Genomic DNA, 19,095 nt, shown 5'->3' with positions numbered 1-19,095 from the left:
AGGCCAGTATAATCCAATTCTTCGTGAGAGAGGGCTAGGAAGCTGCATATTTTAACAAATACCTGTGAGAATATCATCAGGAAATCTGAGAAACACTGCTCTTATAGCTAAGATCAGGAGTTGGCAGATTATTTTCTGTAAATGGCCAGACAGTAAATATTTTAGTCATTGTGGGCCATACGGTTTCTGGTGCAAGTGCTTAAGCCAGCCATTGTAGCATGAAAGCAGCTATTCAATAGACAATGCATAAATGATCATTGCTGTGTTCCAATAAAACTTTATTTACAAAATGAGCAGTGGGCCAGATCTAGCTGGTAGGCTGTAATTTGCTGACTTGTGTTAAAGATCAATTGCCTTAGCACATACTAGCAGAAGTAGCAGTAACAATTCTGAAGACAATTTGGGACAATTTGGCTGCAGGTTCTCCAGAACACTCTAATGGGAAATAAAGATTGGGGGTGGCTCATTTGTTCAAGCACTTCAAATAAAGAGAGATACAGAAGAAAGCATCTGAGTTTCAAAGACAAAACAAAAACAGCTGAAACGAGGAAGAGCTGTTCAGAGTAATGTGACCTAGAGCTTACTGCGTACATTTCTGGCTCAACAGGCCTGAAATATGAATATGAAAACATGTAACAGTTAAAGGCACGTACCACTGGAACGGTTCTGAAAGCAAACTTCTAGAATTTTAGCAAGTCAACCAAGAGCACCAATATTTACTCATCAACAAAGAATTTAGTTCAAGAAAGGGAAAAAAAAAAAAAACCAAAAAAAGAAAGAAAGAAAGAAAGAAAATGAAACGCCAGGCATGTCCACGTTTCAGAGTTCCTTGCCTTCGGAAAGTAGTGGGGCGGGAAACACAAATGTTATTGTTATGTAGTCAAATACATGGCAATATGTCAAGAGGCCACAAATCAAAAACAGAGACTGTGAATCAAGTGAGAATGTCTGAAAGTACGCTAGCCAAGCAAAAACCTTCAGGAGTCATTCGCAGGCAGCTGCTCACTGGGGGGGGGGGGGGACACGACACGGGACACGACGACGCAGGCAATCGGAATACCCGGGGCTGTGTCAGCAAAGTCGCAGAAGGCAGGAAGAAACACTGGAAGTGGACAGAGCGCAGGTTAGACCTCGCAGGGCAGGGGCCCGATATGGGCCACCGTGATTCTCGGAACAGGAGGGCAGCCTCCAGGGGACAGCAGGCTGAGCAACGGACACCGACCAATGGACCCTGACCAACGGACCGCCATGATCCTTCCAGAGTTTGAAGAAACCTCTTCCACCAGATGCTTAAGAAGTCTTGAAATGCACATTTAGAAGGGCTTTGAATCTGAGACATGCTCAAGTTAGCAAACATCTACTCATGGTGGCTGAACTGAAAGCAAAAAGCTGGGAAGGGTCAGAGAAGAGGAGTCTCTTCCATATGGACTACGGAGGACAGGCAAAGTAGGATAAAGACCAGAGGAGGTGTTCAATGTGGAAGCGTGAGATCTACGAGGCTAGAAGGGAGAGAGGGAGGCTTGTCTGGCATTTGCCTGTGTGTAAAGCCGGCTTGGGGTTCATTTTTGTTCTTTATGTGCTGTTTCAGACTATAAGTGATGTACCTTCTGCAAATCCTACCCGCCCCCCTTCCTTCTTGGAAGGCCCAATACCACTATCCACCTTAAAAGAGGGAAGTCTGCTATTTTCCTTTAAAATGTGCTGATGTGCACACAGTAGGTGAAATAAATGCATGTTTTGTTGGATTTAAATTAAACTTTATTTTAGGAACACTGCTTTCAATTTATCTTAATTAAATAATCACCTCTAGGCCGAATGAAAACTCTAAGTGCTGTCTTACAAAGTTAAGAGACAAGCTTGCATTTGGATCTTGGACACACACTAATCAGTTCTGTGACCATAGGTCAGTTCTTTAGTCTCTGTGACTCAATTTCCTTGTCTGTAAAATGGGTATAATAACCCGTACTGCTTCCCAGCGGTCACGAGGATAAAATGAGACATCACTCCAAAAACAAGAGTGTAGCCAGTGCTTGGCACAGAGAAAGAACTGAGGACGTGTGAGCTCCCTTCCCTTTCCCTAGTGCACCATAATATAATCGGATATTTAGAATTTTAATTCAGGCAATTACTTAAGTAGTAATTGCTATTTGTATTTACATAGCTGCTTTGATCCAAGAAGCTCAAAGGGCTTTACTAAATTTAGCATTTTAATAAATGTTTCATTTGCATTCCGTTGATTTTGTTTACCCACACCAAAACTTGGAATTTCCTAAAGCAAGAGAGTCAGACAAGTGAAAGGGAACAAGAGGATAGCTTCGTGTTCACAGGTAACCCAGGTCTCAGTTTTATCTATTTGTCTACGATGTCACGGCTCCCTGGGTCCTGGGGAATAAATTGGCAGTGGGAGACGAGAACATGCCTGCTTCCCCCCTTTAGCTTCTGCCCGCTGAACTTCACCTTCGCCACGCTTCTCTCAGGCACTGGCAACCGAGGTATGTTCATTGCACCAATGAATTTATATATAATCAGCACAATAAACATTATTAAATTGCCGGACGAAAATCAAAGCACGAAGCCCAGCGCCAGTACTGAATTCTAATGATGCTGAATGGCCGTGACTGCACAGGGACAGGATCTTAACAAGCCTTGATTTGAGTGTTGGCATCCGCCTCACAAATCACATGGGCCGTTCCTCTCGTAATAGTGCTGAATACTGATAAATGTCTCTACCCTGCGCAACAGGGAAGTGGGTTTCTATTGGCAATCTTTACCGAAGTGTGTTCTTTCCCTTCTCTACACTCAAGGGTTTACCCTGAATGATTTAATTATAATTTTCCTTGTGTAAGACAAATTAAAGAGGAGAGTAGGAGTGTCGTGCCAAGCACATTATTTATCTCCTTAACAGATTGCAGCTCACCAAACCCCAGAGCTGCTGCTACGGCGCAGCTCACAGGAGCCCGCAAAGCGCATGGGGGCAAGAGTGGGGGAGCGGGCAGTTTCCAAACGCACAGAAACATGCAGCCTAGGTGAGACCGGGAGACCTCTCGCTACTTTAAAAACACAAAAACTCTTAGGATACTGCCTTTTGCCAACACAGCTTCACACGGAGCATTCCTGAATCCTTTGAGGAAGAATTCGTAAGCTGTTCACCTAAGATTGAGTTTGAAGGGCTAGATTATTATTCAGTGTGGCAGAGGCTCTGGCTTGTTCAGATACTGCTCTGGGAGAACGGAGCGAGGGAAGGAACAGGACACGGAAATCAACGGTAAGTCTGCAAAGTTACGTATTTCACAAATGCACTGGTGCGTAAGGGACGAAACTTCTCCAAGGGACCCCTGTGACAAACGTCAAGTCAGTGAGAACATTTTTATAGTGATCGCTTTTTTACCATTTTTCCGCTACTTACACAGAGTATCACACTGATGATTTCAAAATAAATCCTAAGGTAAAACCAGATAGAACCTCATTATAAGTATCTGTATGTACAGAAAGCTTGCTACCCAGTAAGTGAATTTTTAATGATCAGTTCTCTAAGTTTCTCACTTTTGAATTATCTTTAACCTAAGGTGCTCATTTGTCTTGTTCACTACATTCAGCTAAAACAGGCTAACCAGAATTTTCTTTTAATTCAGCCACAACTAGGAACCTACCCGGTACTATAAACTGAGAGATCGAAGATATTAAGGAGTGGCATATAATTTCATAGCTGCTTGTTCTTTGCATATGTAACTGGAAAATTCAGCCTGTTTTTACAGCCAGATTACAGCTCAGTAGAACCCAAATTCTTCTCTGATCCATATTCTAATTTCGGCACGTAGTATAATGAAGATTAAGCCTCACTGGTGTGCGGATCATAAAAACAATTCAAACAAACTTATTCTCCTGGAATGAGACTGTCTGTTAGATCCCTTTACTTTCAAATACACCTTAAGACATGAAAAGGGCTATTCTTCTCCCACCTGCCTCATTGCTAATCTGTCACCTGACTGCAGATACAGACCCTTTTATGATGAAACCGAGCACAGCGCATCTAAACAAGAAGAGTTTTCTGTGTCACAGGAAATCTGTGCAGGCTCCACAATGGCCGGCAAGATGGCAACAAATACCTGAAGTGCATCGGTCGGCATTTTTCAGTGGATGGCCTGTTCTGCCTATGGATCAAGAGGTAATTCAATCACTCCACGGTAAATGGACAGCATCAACCTTAGACACCAAAAGCAAGTAGAGCAAAGGACAACAACCTAGAACCTTTTCTTTAAAGCTCTCTAAGGTTCAGTATTATTTTTTAATTACAGAGACACTGTCAGAGGTGATAAGCAGAGCAAAGACTGGCTTCCAGACGTACAAAGCTATCCTCACTGGGAACAAGAGAAGCCACATTTGGCCCAATGGCTCCACACAGATTCTTACTGTCCACCATTCTATCTTTCGAATTCTTCTGAACAGGAAATTTAAAACATCTTTTACTTCGCCAATGTCTGCCACAGAAGTTCCAAAATCATCTTAAAAGGATAGCAGCAAGTTTTGGTTAAAACATCTATTATCCTCACCTCTCAGAACCCTCTCACGTTCTTACGCTTGCCCGGGACACACGCCCACACAGGCAGAGATATTCAGAGAGCATTTTCTGTGGTTATGGATCTTGAAACGGATAAAATGTTGCTGGTAGAAAGATATACATCTAATTAAACCCATGGGCTTCTTAATGCTCAATAGTTCAAGAAAGGTATGAAATTATACTTGTAATTGCTCAAGTGAAAAATATCATTAAAAAAACTTTCACTGAGTCATTTTATTAAAAAACAAAATATAGAATTTGTTTTTCCTGCTGGAAGTGACATTTACTATCACACATTACTTTGAAAGTTTCTTTTCTTCTGTGTGGGGAAGCTGTGCATATGAAATAGATGGGAAACCGTTTAAAAATAGTACATTGAAAATAAAAGTTTTTAATTTTAGGAGCATTATATATATACACTCCACTTCTGAAAAGCATTCAACAGTAGTATTAATGCTTCTGGGGTGTGAGGATCCAATAACATGAATTAACAGCTTCATTTTCTTAGAACTGTCTGCTAACATGATGTATTCTGGATATCTCAAACAGACTCGGCTTCGGCTAACACTCAAGCAAAGCTGAGGGCAATTACAGTACATAAAATCTTAACTTCCAAAGAGGAATACGGCGACCGAGACAGCACTGCATTCCTCCTCGGGAGTTAAGACTTTATTTTTTAAATTTGTGTGTATAGACGTGGATCGTGTACACACATACAAAGACCCCTTCCACCTCCCATCCTTCCAAACTTCACTGAGCACTGACCAGGAAAAAGGCCATGTTCTTTGGAGGCACAACGATGCAAAAGATAGTCTCCCTGCCTTCAAGGAGGGCAGTACGTAGTGGCTAAGCTCTCTACCTTTTCTTGAAGTGTGATTCAGAATTGCCAATACCGGACTCTACTACTCCTCAGAAGGTGTTTAGAGCCCAGACGTTCGGCTTGCATGGAGTGAGCACTGGGCATGAAGAGTAAGCCTGGAACCCTTGAAATCCAACCTATCCAGTGAGAAACGAACTCTGCCTGGGTTCTTAGGCGTAGGTTAGATCTGCATAAGTGCTAATTCCATGTTGAAAAGGTGAAAATAATTAGATGCTTCACACCCAAACCATATTGAACACATTCTTAAGTAATTATATGCACATTCAAGTCACATGGATCCAATTAGGGATCTCTGAGATATGGCGGCGCAAGGCCACCCACCCCTTCCACATTCAAGACCGTTCCAGACGCATCTCAGTGGCTCATTCCTACCTTTCCCTTTTGGGAGTGTGGACTGAGAGCTGTCCATTGGTAGAGGCATGTGGGTTCATTATTAAGGAGGTCTTGGAAGGTGCAGAGGAGGAGACACATGTCGTGGTCAGATCCAAACTGCTGTGATTGCTGCCTGTGGTTTCTTCTGCAGAATGAGCACTTGTCACTTCTTTCCAGAGCTGCTGCAGTTCTGTTGGAATCATGCCTGAAACAAACAAATTGGATAATTAAATCAATTAACAGCTAATTCCGTCCTCTTCAAACAGTAATTAAATCAAAGAGTCAGTAAACAAAGCCTAGTGTTAGGGGTTTTTTTTTTTTTTGGTGTGTGCGTTTTTTTCCCCTCCCAACTAAGGCAAATACGGTAGTAACAACCGTGTCCTCCCACTGAACAGCCAGCCGAGTTGAAGTGCCCTCATCACACATAAAAGACCTCCGTGAAAAGGATTCAAAACACAGTTACTCTGCAAAGACAGTATGCCTCCATCCAAACTGTTGTTTCTAGATTTTTGAAAAGGAGTAGATAGATGTTACTGTATTTTTAGACACAAAGAAGGGCTCGAAATAAATTTGTTCAACTATACTATTATGACAACACAAACCACAAAATGAATAATTTTTGTGCTTAAGTCGTAAATGATGACAAATAGCTTTGTTATTAAATATAGTTTTTATTAATCACTTTTAGACATAAATTATGAATTTGTATCGTCTTCCTGAAATGCTTTTCAACTTTTAACATTCAAATTGATTATACTATGATTATTTCATTAACACACCTATCTTCCTCATTAATTTTGGTTTCTAGTACCACATGCTTAATTGATGGATGTGTCTACTGAAAAACTGTGTAACTTTTTTTTTTTTTAACAAGTAACACTATTATTACTGTCATTTCTTAGATCAATGCTAATGAACCATTGCAGAATAAAATGCAAACGTAAAATAAACTTGCGAGTGATAAAGTTCTCTTGTTTCTTAAGGGGGTCAAAATGGACATGGGTCTTAAGGAGGAAGGGTCAAACCTGTATTTTCCCCCAGAGGAGATACAATCAGTATGTCAATCTCACTACTACGGCCTCATAACCTTAATTCTGGAGGCATGCCTCTACAGCCCAAGCTTCCCAGAACCCACCTCAGTGCATCTGCTGGCGCACGCATGCACAGAAGAAAAAGATTCTAAATAGCAGCTAACAACAACAAACAACAACAGTTCCTTCAAAAGGACAGCTAAAAGAAATCGTCAACCCTGTGTGTGTGTGCAGCATAAGGCAATTCCACATGAGAACTGGATGTCTGGACTGCAGTTCATTGTTTCAGTCAACTGTAACACAGCTATCCTAGAAAGCCTGCCATTTTCTGACTACATAGCAGCACCCGAACAGGCGTGTTTCTTACCAAACCTAAGCTATTGAATTAAAAAAGAAGGCTGTGTGCATTATATTCATTTGAAACACATAATAAAAAATGCCAAGGTCTAAATTTAATTTATTTTTGTCATTTAGAATACAATGGATAGATAATCATCTCAACGTGATCAGCCAAACATCTTTACTTTGCTAAACTGTTAAAGATTTTAATTATGCTAGCATTGGAGAGCACTGGTCTAATGAGGCGATGGACTCCAGAGAATCCGAGTGGTTAAGAACTGTGAAATGAGTCTGATAGGATTTTTTTATATTCACCGTGGATCGTTTGCATATCAAAGAGGAGTAAATTATTGCACAGCAGACCAATAACCTTCCCCGCCTTTCTGAGAGGAGCGTTAACAAAAACAGTTGGGTCTCTCCTAACGGTTCTCAACGAAAATGTTCAAATGCTCAAGTATTTGCAATTAATATATATTATAGAAGGAGGTTTCAAATGATACATTAAGTGGTCAGATATTCTTAGGACGCATCCTCGACAGCCAAGTCGGTTTTCTTCTCCCTTCATAAAAATCAAATGCCAATTATATTTTGATGGATTTTGTCCCAAATGAGCATTTAGTTATTAGGCATATTCAATTATTACTTGTCCCCTGAAATTAAGCCTCAGAGGCAAATTAAACAAAGGGAAAGGTCACTCCACAAGCCCGTGTCCGGTTCTGCTGCATCTGGGCTATTATTTTCCAACACCTTCCAAAGTGACATGTGGGATGTGTGTGCAGCTAACCGGCCTGCCCTGATGTCCGCACACCAACAACTACCTGTGAACGGGGCTGACCCTCCAACCACTGTTTACTCAAATGAAACAATAGTGAATAGGCTTGTCTGTTGATGATAGCATATTGATATAAAGCCACACAAGTCAACACCTATTTTTATTTTCTAGGGAGTAAATACACATGAAAAGAACAAGCCTCCCATTTTTCAACTCAAACTAATTGATTTCTGGGTCAGCTGCATGGGAAGTGAAAAAAATGGAAGAACACGGTTTCTAACAACTGTGTTAACACTTTCCCTCCAAGAAAAGCGGAACTTTGGAGCTGTTTTAGAAATGAGCTATGTATCCAGCAAATAAAGGCAAAGGCAAATGTCTGGTTACACTTGTTACACCTACAGAGTACATTAATGTTACTCTGCTCTCCTTTTCTTCCAGGGGGCTGGCCAATCAGTTTCATCCCTCACAAGAGGAAATGGTAAATAAAACAGTAACTCGCTGACAACAGGCGCACTTTTGGGTCAAATTTCACTGTGATAATTACGTTTGAGAACATTCTCATCAGACTTACAGAGAGCAGTCAAATCATTCTCCTCCATCAATGATACACCTTGTTAGCAATGTTAAACTATTACTTCACTGCATACTATCTACTGGAGGATGCTATTATTTGACAGCCATGGTCTCGTGATAGAATTAAGACAGATAAAAGGCAGGCTAGTCACTCATCAGACTAAATGGATAGCAAATTTCCAAAAAGCATCACGTATTTCCTCCAATATGGTAGACAGGAATAACAGTACCAGGTTATGTTTAACCTAATTCATTAACAGGTATATATATATACATATATCTCGAGCATGTAATCTCTAGTTCATATTTTCAAAATTAAGAGGTCAGGATGATATTGAACGTCAGGGGGTCAGCATCCTCAAGAGACCAGGGAGAAAAGCGTATGTGCTAATTACGTAAAACAGAGAAGACCCTGCAGTACTCTTTTAACAACAACAAAAATGTCCCTCCATTTCATACCATAAAGCCTTCAGGAAAGGGAAAAAAAAAAAGGCCTTCGAAATATTACTTTCTATCTTTTCATACTTTCACATTTCTACACGTTTGAGGTGACTTAGCCAAGGCCATGAGCAGGTACGTCAAAGAATCGCGACGACTGTGTCACGAAGTGGCCATTACCGTTAACACCTAGCCCCTGTGCCTTGCTACGTTCCTTTTTCCAGGACAACCGACCCCTTCATTATAAAAGAAAATGCAGACACTGGCTTAAAAAATGTATGTTGTGGGGACAGTTGACAGATTACTGCTCATGGAACTCAATTTTACAACCCCAGGTATCACTGGCTCAAAGACAAACAGAGTTGATCAACCTTTTTTTGTCCTTGTACATCCATACCCAGGTGACCATGTTCAAGCAAGCAGAAAGTTGATTTAAACCTCATAATGACATCAGTTTTAAGCCATCATGTCTCTGATAGAAAAAAATTGTGTTGTAGTCCAACATGACTGAATTCTCGAGCCACTTTGGGCAAGGGGACAGGAGAGACAGAACCAACCTCCGGATCCCACAGAAGATGGCAATGACACCGGGAGCTCACTTTGCCGCCACAACCTGACTCCCGAAATATCGTATTTACATTTAGGTATCTTGGGCACACATCAGGGCACCCCTTAGATGTTAAATATGCTCCTTCCTAATGTTGCAGGGGCTAATAGTTACAGCAGATTGCTAGGCATATCAATCAATGCCATGACCAGTGAATTACCTACTGGTGTCTCTGATATGTTACTGCAGAGATTACACTTCATGCATCACCACATTCATTTCTTTCACATTACACATGAGCTTGTCTTGTCACTGCCCAATTGCCCTCTTTTGGACAGCTTAACTGATGTACTATAACAATGAACCTTAGTGAGCAAACTTAATAGTATAGGAGCAGTGGGAAAAGATGAGAGGTTGAAGCCTGAGTCCAATGGGTGTGTCGGAACAGCCTGCGAGGTTTCTAACAATAAACCCGAAGGTGTAATTAATGCACGTTATAACATTTTGCAAGCACAAAAATGCATTAGCCGATGTGTCCTTTCTTCTCCCCTCGTACTGCTCTGTTACCAAATCTTCTATTTTGACAGCCATGGAGATGCTGATTATGTATCCGGTAGGCAAACAGTAAGTAATGGCAAAAAGGGGAGGAGGGCCAGGAGGGACATTAGAGGAGAAAGCCCAGTTTCAACACTGAAAACATAAACCAAAACAGAAAACCCCGGAAGAGATCTAAGCTGGGCGTGGCTGACTCAAGAGAAGATTCAAATGTAGACATGCCTCACTGGCTCCACTCGACACTGAAAGTTGCTGAACAAATGAGCATGTCTTAATCACCATGAAGAAGGTACCACATTTTCAACCCGCTTCAGAAGGCAACTGAATCCAAGACACCAAAGGCATTAGCTACCAGCCTTTAAGGCCCATACACATACATCCGAGCCTACTGCAACTGTCAAGCCCAAGGTTCTTGAGGAGGGGACCGAAATGTGCTGTGCATGTACAGGACAGGGGAGTTGTATTTCAAAACACAGCATGACACTCCCTTCCTTCCATACCTTCTGCATTCCTGCTCTGAATAATCCATGTGCATTCACATTACACATGTCAAAGGGTTGCTTAAACCATGAGGATATCCTAAAACGGTTAGAAATCCTCTTTTGTTTCTGATGTCCAACACCCACTGTAATAACACATCAGTGGCTTTTCAAAAGAAATCTTTAAATCCATGAAATCTTGCTGCTTCTCGAGGAACTCTAGTTTTTGAAGAGCAAGAGGTAGAAGTGCTACCTGTTCTCATGAGTATAGAACGTGCTCAAAAAAACCAACAGACGAATGCAAACAAGCAATGGAAAAAAAAGAAAGAAAAGAAAAGAAAAGCCATCAAAAGAGATTACTCTTAGCATAGAGAATAAACCCGAATTTATCCCGAGAACTGAAAGAGTGGCTTTTCAAAAGCATCACTCAGCTTTACAACAGAACGAGTTACAACGATAGAAAATATACCTTACACCGGCTCAACAAAAGCCTTCAAGAAAATTCACCTGGGATTCCAAACGGACAATGCTCGGTCGGACTGAAATGGTCCGTAAGTCAAAGTCGCACTGCTTTCCCCTAGCCCAAGAATGTGCCAGGCTGGGATTCCTCTGCTACTGCGCAGCATCAGACCACCCCGTAGGTCTTCACTTCGGCATCCATGAACAAGCCCTTCGGCTTCTACGAAGCTCCCCCCTCAGGACCTCATCCAGCCTTGCCTCTGAAGTTGGTGTGTGCTGTTCTGGATGGACCACGTCCTCACTGACGGGCTGGGGTACACCACCAGACAGCCCGCCGCCTTGGCCCCGCCGTCTGGGCGGGGCGGCACCTGCCGCGTCACGGACGCTTACCTTGAGCGAGCGGCTGGAGGGGAAGGGCAGGCTGCCCTGGCTGAATGGTGAGAAGGCCTTGGCGCTGTAAAGACAGGAGGTGCTGCTGTTGCAGCTGCTGCATCTGGAGGAGTTGCTGCTGAAAGGCCAGCTGCTGGGTGGCCACCTGCGGCTGCTGCAAGGAATCAGGGAGAAAGAACATGAGCCGGCCACTTCCCGAGCAAGGTTCGGAGGACGGACGTTTCAAAACACGCCGCCGCCGCCGTCAGGCACCGACGATGGCGGCTGGGGTCTAGTGGAGGGCTTGGCTGTCAGGGCTGGTGTGACAGGGACAGGACACAGAGCATCTGAAGAGCATGGGGGGGGTGTGGGTGTGGAGGGGGGCTGCGTGTACTCCCCCCTCTGCTGCCAGTGGCACAGAAAAATAACTCGCCCATCAAGTCAGCTTTTCCTCCAGTTTGAAAGGCCTGAGTGTTTCTGGTCGAGATGTGACCGTCCAGACTTTGAAATGTTGAATGATTCACACCACAGAGAAGGCAGGCACCATTCCGGTCTGGAGGGATTTGAACCCTGAACCACGGAGAGTACGGAAGAGCCAGCCGCCTTCCTCTTGCCTGCACCAGGAGCTTTTAAACTACTCTGTTTATCACTCCCGACATAAATAAATGAGACAAAATCAGACCTTTGAAGAAGAAAAACTTCATCTAATATTGTTAATTAGCCATGACAAACGATGAAATAACACTGTAAATCTTTCATAGAAACAGCCACTAGATTTTAATTACACACATTCATAATTTAGCAAACAACATCGTACTCGACTGTTGAGTGTTTAATGTGAAGGACACTTTAAGCTTCAGATGCCTTAACTTGGCCTTAGTTTCAGAAACCCCCAGGTCGGGCTCCCCTGTCCTGCTTCCCCACCCGCTTTGTTCTTGAAAAGAAGGGGCTTTACGGTATGATAAATATCTTTTTGTTGATTGGACAATGACAGGAGGAAAACTTTTGTTGTGTAAAACATCAATACATCATTCCTGTGTTTAGCAGGCCTCGCTCCAGCCAAAAAAAATTAATGTAGATTTCCTCAGTAATTATCTGAGTGATAGAAAGATAATACAGTGCAGTAGTACAATAAATAGAAGGAAATTATCTAATATCCTTAATCTGCTAGGAATCAAATCGAGGTGGAGGTCTTAGCCACATTATGGCTAACAATTACGAAAGGAGAATTAACCCTTCCCAAACTGTAGCCAAAAAAAAAAAAAGATTCTTTAAGAAAAAAAAAAAAAAGATCCGTTTTCCTAATTCTGAGTATCATTCAAAACATCAGGAAGACTTCTGCAACTAAAAGGGACTGTACAACCCTTTCAGAGCTTCTAATAACTATACTTTACAAACAACTGCATTCACTTAACCTAACACATGACCTTGATCTGATACATCCATAAAATGGTATGTGTATCAAGACCTTCTGATGCCAAGTTCAAAGGAAGAGAAAAATGGTGGTTTCCTTTCGGTCTCCGTGCAGTTTATTTTACAGTAAAAACCATCATTCTCCTATTAGCAACCAATTTCAGACTTACTACCATGCCACTGAGAAAGTTAATTGAGTTTCACTCCAAAAAACAAATTCTATACCACTAACAACAAAAATTTAAATAAATTTAAATGGAAAGCCAGTGTTTTCATTTTACGAACAGCATGCATAAAATGATCCAATTGTTTTCACCCCTTCCCATGTTATCACATTAATGTAAAACCCAGTGATAGTTATACTCATGTCAAAATGATTTTTTTACTTCTTCAACAGATATTAATTCATGACACTTAAAAAAAAGAAGAAGAAGAAGAAGGAAGGAAGAGAAAAAAACAACCTGGATACAATAAAAGATCGGGGAACCAGCTCTTCTTGAAGTAGAAAAGAATGGAGAGGGGGTGCTGGAGTTTGGGGAGGGTGTTTCCTGTCTTACTGTAAATGAAATGTTTAAAAATTTTGTATTTATATAAAATGACTGATGGCTTTTCTGTTGTCTCTGCGGCCATCCCTAGGAAAAGCTCATGAAAGCTGTCCACGTTTGAAAAGCCAGGATATAAAAGTATACAAGGCCCATTGTCCAAAGAAAGAATTTAAAAGCAACACTGGTTGCCAAACTGTGCTCCCCACCCAGTTACCAAACACAGGATACGAGCCCGTTTGTTTACTTCTCACAATTGAATGCATACAAAAAAGGTCTCCGCGCAGTCCCCTGGACAGGTCAGTAGTCAGTGTTAAAATGCTAAAATGCCCTGATAAACCTTGCATTTCAGATCCCCTCCCTAGAGCTGCAGTCAAAGGTCTGTTTTCCTTTCTTCGGCTCCTCCCTGCTGCCTAACATAAACTGTCATAACTACCCGGACAAACGGCCCTCTTAAAACAATCAACTGAGCCTACCTCACCCGCACAGGATGGGACCTTTTTCTGTAGCTCGACTGAAAATTAATTCTGCCTTCAATTTTCCACACCCGTTCTGTCAAATATTAACGGGCAGTCACTTCACTAGCTGTATGGGGCTACAGAAGATCTATCTCCTACAGAAGGTCTTAGGGCCAACTCAATGGGGAGCCTAACTTTCTCAAGGAAACATCTCGAGGCAACTTTAGAAAAAAGTTGAGTGAAGGTACATTGTTCTGGCTGAGGATCAAGTGTCTTACTGCAGAGGTAATTAGAACAGGGAAAAGGGTGGTGGCGGTGGCGGCGGGGGTGGGGGGGCTGACGATTCAAAATTATGAGCCACTAATGACTGGGGATTCAGTAAATTAATACACTTGTTCCATCTGTCAACATCCAAGTTCAAACCTTGTTAAAATCAGAACCACCAGTCCACATCGTGAAATTGCTACCATGTGACTCTGTTTCACTGTAGCACGAAAGGACCACCACCTGCATGATAATTTCAGGAGCCTGCCCCCTTACCTCAGGAAAATAAGGATCTCTTAATCACCGTTACACAAGCTCTCAGCCAAATCCACTGGCACGGTGAACATACAGCGGGATCCAAGGGGACCTGCCCGCCGGTCTGCCTACCCCTCAGGATGGGAAGGCAAACCTCTCTCTTCTATCCCCTTTGCCTTGGAAGTGGATGACAGAACGTGACCACAGCAAACCTCGAGTCCTAGAGACAGACGCTGAAAGGCTGCCATAGATAATGTCCCGCCTTCTCCTGGTTCAGATACAAAGTACTCCCTTCCCAAACTCAGGCACCACCATCATCAAGATGCCCCCTTTCTGACAGCAGCAGTTTGGGAGAGTTAACTTTTATCCTTCCTTCTGCTGTGTAACTCTCCCCTTCACGTTTCTTTATCTGCCCTCTGAGCTCATCTCAACTTTCCTGTTCTCTCAGCGTGCAGACGTGCATTCCAAACTCTGTCTAACAGACCAAATAAGAGGTTAATAAGAAGTGGCAACAGAAAGAAAAAACACAATCCCTGGTAACTGATAAGAATGACAGTGGCAGCCCTTTTTTGTTTGTCTTCAAATATAGAGTTAAAGATCTTTAAAAAACTAAATTTTGATGCCTTTGAAAAGGAAGAAGCACAAAATAACAACAGGGGGTTATTGCCTGTGAGCCACAGGGGAGAAACTCCGCAATTCTTATCCTCCCTTTTGAAGGCTGTTAGAAATCTGATTCAACAAAGCAACAGCAGAGGGGAAACCTCTGGAGGCTGTACCCATTTCCTGTGATCATGCATAATGTGCTTCAGAAGTGGGTTTTTACCAGTTCTGTTGATCAACTGCACCTCCTTCATGTCCCTTCTTTTTTCTGCTGTGTTTACATCTGATGTGACTCAATGACAAGCACTGTCTGAGACCGTGAAACAGGCCTGTCATGTTGATTTATGGGCGCATCAAACCACAACTTGTCCAAACTGAAGCTCGCAGTTCATTAATTAGAGAGCTGCGACTTTGAAGTCAGCTTTCAGACTGTGGTTTTTAACATTTGGCTTAATTTATATGCTCTTGAATGTGGATCTCTAAGGAAAAAACTGAAATTCCCTTCTTGTCTTTGAACTTCTTTTGACCGCACAATAATCATTTCTTTGTCCAGAGTGATGCCTGCAATCCCAGAGTCATTAACGCGCATTGAACTGCCACTGATGAGTAAGCCCTACTGAATTAGAAAAACAGCCAGCAAAACAAAGCTGAGAGCCTTCTGCACAGTGATATCTCACAATTACATGCCTTCCCTCCCTGCGCCATTTCCATTTTAATTACTGTTAGTCCTTTAGATTTACATTTTAGACACTTTTTAATCTGTTCCCTTTTTTATTATAGCAGCCCCCAGTAGCGCGCCACTGTACTTAAGGGTTGTGTCAGCATTTTCATGAAAGCACCTCCTCCCCGTCACCCCCAAACTGCCCCGACTCTGCAGGGGTTGCCATCCAGGCTGCTGAACAGGACTCCAGGGCGAACAGCTGGCAGGGCATGGATAAAGCACCCAGTTTCTGTTGAGGAAGGAGCCGGCCGGGGCCATTCCCAGCATGGAACGTGAGCGCGGCCCGCCATCCACGCTCACGTGAGGGACAGGGCTGTGGAGAGTCGTCGAGCGAGGCTCCTTCCAAACCAACGGAAGTGGCCGCCTGCTTGGGGCCAGCGAGGAGGCCGTGCAAGGGGGCCGGGAGCTGTTTTCCAAACTACAAACTGTGGCATTCCGAGGAGAACACTCACATGAAAAGTGTTCCAGTCCACGGTCAAAACGTGAGGAGCTAAGTGACATCGGGGAACTCTGAAATCAGGAGGAAGATGGCATGATAATGCCCACACGCACACAGACGCTCCCCCAACGGCCTGGTCTTCGCTGACATGGAACCGTACGGGACGTGAGACGCGGACACCTCCCCTGGGAAGGCCGTCCCGCGTCTGGAGCTAACACGGTCACCTAACTGGGTGGTGGGGCCTGGCGCCACAACTGTGTGTGTGCTCTTACAAAGTGCTGGGCCCACGGAAGCCATCGTGCCACACTGGTTTTTGTCAGGGACACACAAATCATCCAAGCTCAGAGGAGTCTTCCCTGTAAGTGGCACCATCTCACGCCTGCCTTGAGCAATTACCAAACGTGTCTAACTTGCGAGAAAAAGTGAACACAGAGATAGGAGCGACCATTTCTTGGTCAAACTTTTCTGTTTGTCCAACCTCACAAGAGCGGATTCTTCCAAAGGGAAGGGCCATCCCCACGCCCCCAAGCTGTCTGAGCTGGAGAAAATCTCAAGCACGGGTCCAAGTACGCTTGTGCTAGCAGCAGGTGCACCTCGGCCCACCGTTCAGCCCGCCCGCGGGAGGAGCCCTGACGGTCTGGCCCACCATCCCGCTTCCTGGTGCTCCCCAAGGGGACACCTGCAGCACTGCTCCCGGAGAGGTGGCAGCCACGAAACGGAACCCAGAAAAATCTCAGAGAACAACAGGACGATCACTCTTGGTCTGAGAGCTGCGAACCGATAGCTCAGTTGTGCAATCATTTAAGAGATGAATGACAGTTTAATAGCCATCAGACAGTCCTCTGGGATCTGTGGTTTGAAAGTAAAATATGTATTGTTGGTACCTCTTTAGGCTGTTTTCCAGCATGTTGTTGTTGTAAAAGTTGAAGCTGCAACTGTTCCTGTTGTTTTTTATAAAACTCTTGAAGCTGCTGCTACAAAGGAAAGAGAGGACAGTAAGTAACCGAGGGTACCGCCAGCCCACTGTCCCGATGCGGTGCCACACACAACTGCGATTTGAAAAACAGCATCCTTTTATCTGGAATGGCCTGACCTTTACTTTGAAACTCGACAATAAATTTCAGCGCACCCTGACTATTCTTGGCATTATCGTTTGAAAACTAATCTCCAAAATGACCTGATGAAAAACATACCATTTTCTACACAAACTAATTAAAATAAGGCAAGGGATGACCTTTGATTGGACAACAGAGCCCCAGTGCCCTTGCTGAGAGAGTCTGGTGAATCTCTACCCTGGAAAGCGTGCCTACTCTCGGAAGGATGGGGCTGGGCAGGGTGGTGGGGTGTTCAGCGTCTGCATCAACAGAATGGGCAGCTCGCTCAGCCTCTGGTCCCCACCGCCTCACCCCGGCAACTTCTGTCACTCTAGTTCTGAATCGCATCTTTTTGGTTTGGGGGTCCGGGAAGTCTGAATGTGAGGTTCCTGTGGCACGTGGCAGCCAGAAGTTCATTTCTGCATCAGCATACATGAAAGAAGGAAAGTGAACTCTGCACCTTAAAAGTAACCAACTCCGGGATGTCTCTTGATGTTTAAAAGAAAAATTCTGTGAGCCTCTGAGTTGAAATGGGGACTTCAAGAGCTGTCACATTTAAACCTGCTCCTAACGTGCTCCCCATTTTGCTTTGATTCACACCATTTCGAGGCCTCTGGGCTTACCAAATAAAAGAGTGTAAAGCCACATAAGCCTAAAAGATCTTGTATCTACCAAGTCCAATTACAGCCCTAATCTCAGTCCATCGGGTACTCTCCAGGCCCGAACCCTAGTCGCTTTGGCAGGGGTCCCTCTGCTTCCTGGGATGCAAAGGACATCGATTATTTCAGGGGCCCGCTCGGTGTCCTGCCCCAGCCACCCTGCTCTGCTTTTTCTACAATGGGCAAAGGAGCGGATCAGGCGCAGGGAATGGCGAATGGAGTCACCGGCCCTGGGAGGAGGAGGATGGACGGTTACCTGTTGGAGCATGAGGGCCTGCTGTTGCTGGAGGAGGACCTGGAGCTGCTGAGGGCTCAGCACTTGTTGCTGGAGGATCTGCTGCATTTGCTGGGGAGTGATAACTTGAGGTGTCATCATAGCCACTGACACGGGAACCTAGAACGTTAATGAAGGATAAATAGGAAGCCAGGAAATCGCATGCACGCCGCACTCAGCCTTCTGGGGTCAGCGGCAGACGGTCACGAGCCTGCTCCAAGAACTGACCAGTTCCCCACGCACAGTGTCTTTATCCAGAGGGGATGCAGCAACAAATCCTATTTCATCTCTTACGGAGTTTATGTGAAATAAAAGAAAAACAAAAGAAGACCTCGCAGCAATGACAGGTGCCCAGACAGCCTTGCAGGCAGACAAGGAGTAAAGACTTAACAAATGCTATCTGGAGTTAGGTGGGGATGATCTCGATTTCTTACGAAGCACGAGTTTTCGGTGGCCATCAGCGCTAGGAAGTTTAAGGCAAACTTGAATTGTGTTTTAGGGAACAAGGCAAATGGGAACCAGCACCTTCTCGGCAGGAGCTACTCTGATCCACTTCCTCTGTGGACAGTGATTTTTTAAGGACAATCAATGAATGCTTGGTCTTGTGGGTGACTGAACCCTGGGCGCACCTCGCGAACTTCAATGCAGACCTTTCCCAAGATGCCTTTTACCCTTCCTTATTCACCTAGCACACAGATGTCTCCATTCTTTCATATTACGTGTGATACCATTAAAAGCTGCTTTCCATGACATTTCAGTGACAAACAGCTACAGTGATGAACTTGATAGCATTTCATATTTGCAACTGTTAACACGTTTCTGCACGGGCATCTTTGCAAGGAACCTGCACTACTGTATCTGAAAGGATGATGTCTTGTTCAGATAAAACACTGACATTAAAATGACAGGCTGTCTTGGCCAAGGTTACACAAATTGTATTCAAGCGGATACCTAATGACAATGCTATGAATTCTGCAAGCTTTCTAGAATGTAATTTAGCTATT

At 43.8% G+C, this 19,095-nt stretch overlaps 1 protein-coding gene across 10 annotated transcripts in view; it reads right to left on the bottom strand.

Moving 5' to 3' along the window:
• FOXP1 (forkhead box P1) overlaps positions 1-19,095 on the bottom strand; it is a 580,801-nt gene that overhangs the window by 75,861 nt on the left and 485,845 nt on the right. For 8 of the 10 annotated variants that reach the window (XM_034998709.1, XM_034998711.1, XM_034998710.1 and 5 more), the window contains 4 exons: positions 18,074-18,211; positions 16,949-17,038; positions 11,394-11,547; positions 5,811-6,015 (listed from right to left, as the gene is read on the bottom strand). In XM_034998709.1, the coding sequence (XP_034854600.1) occupies positions 5,811-6,015; positions 11,394-11,547; positions 16,949-17,038; positions 18,074-18,211 (587 nt within the window). The remainder of the gene's footprint in view (positions 1-5,810; positions 6,016-11,393; positions 11,548-16,948; positions 17,039-18,073; positions 18,212-19,095) is intronic. The other 2 variants (XM_034998707.1, XM_034998715.1) reach the window with 1 other exon arrangement.

Source organism: Mirounga leonina, unplaced genomic scaffold (assembly GCF_011800145.1).
Source record: "Mirounga leonina isolate KUSES-001 unplaced genomic scaffold, KU_Mleo_1.0 Mir_94, whole genome shotgun sequence".
Taxonomy (NCBI): Eukaryota; Metazoa; Chordata; class Mammalia; order Carnivora; family Phocidae; genus Mirounga; species Mirounga leonina.
The sequence above is the reverse complement of the archived record's forward strand: the minus strand, read 5'-3'. Positions and strand labels throughout refer to the sequence as shown.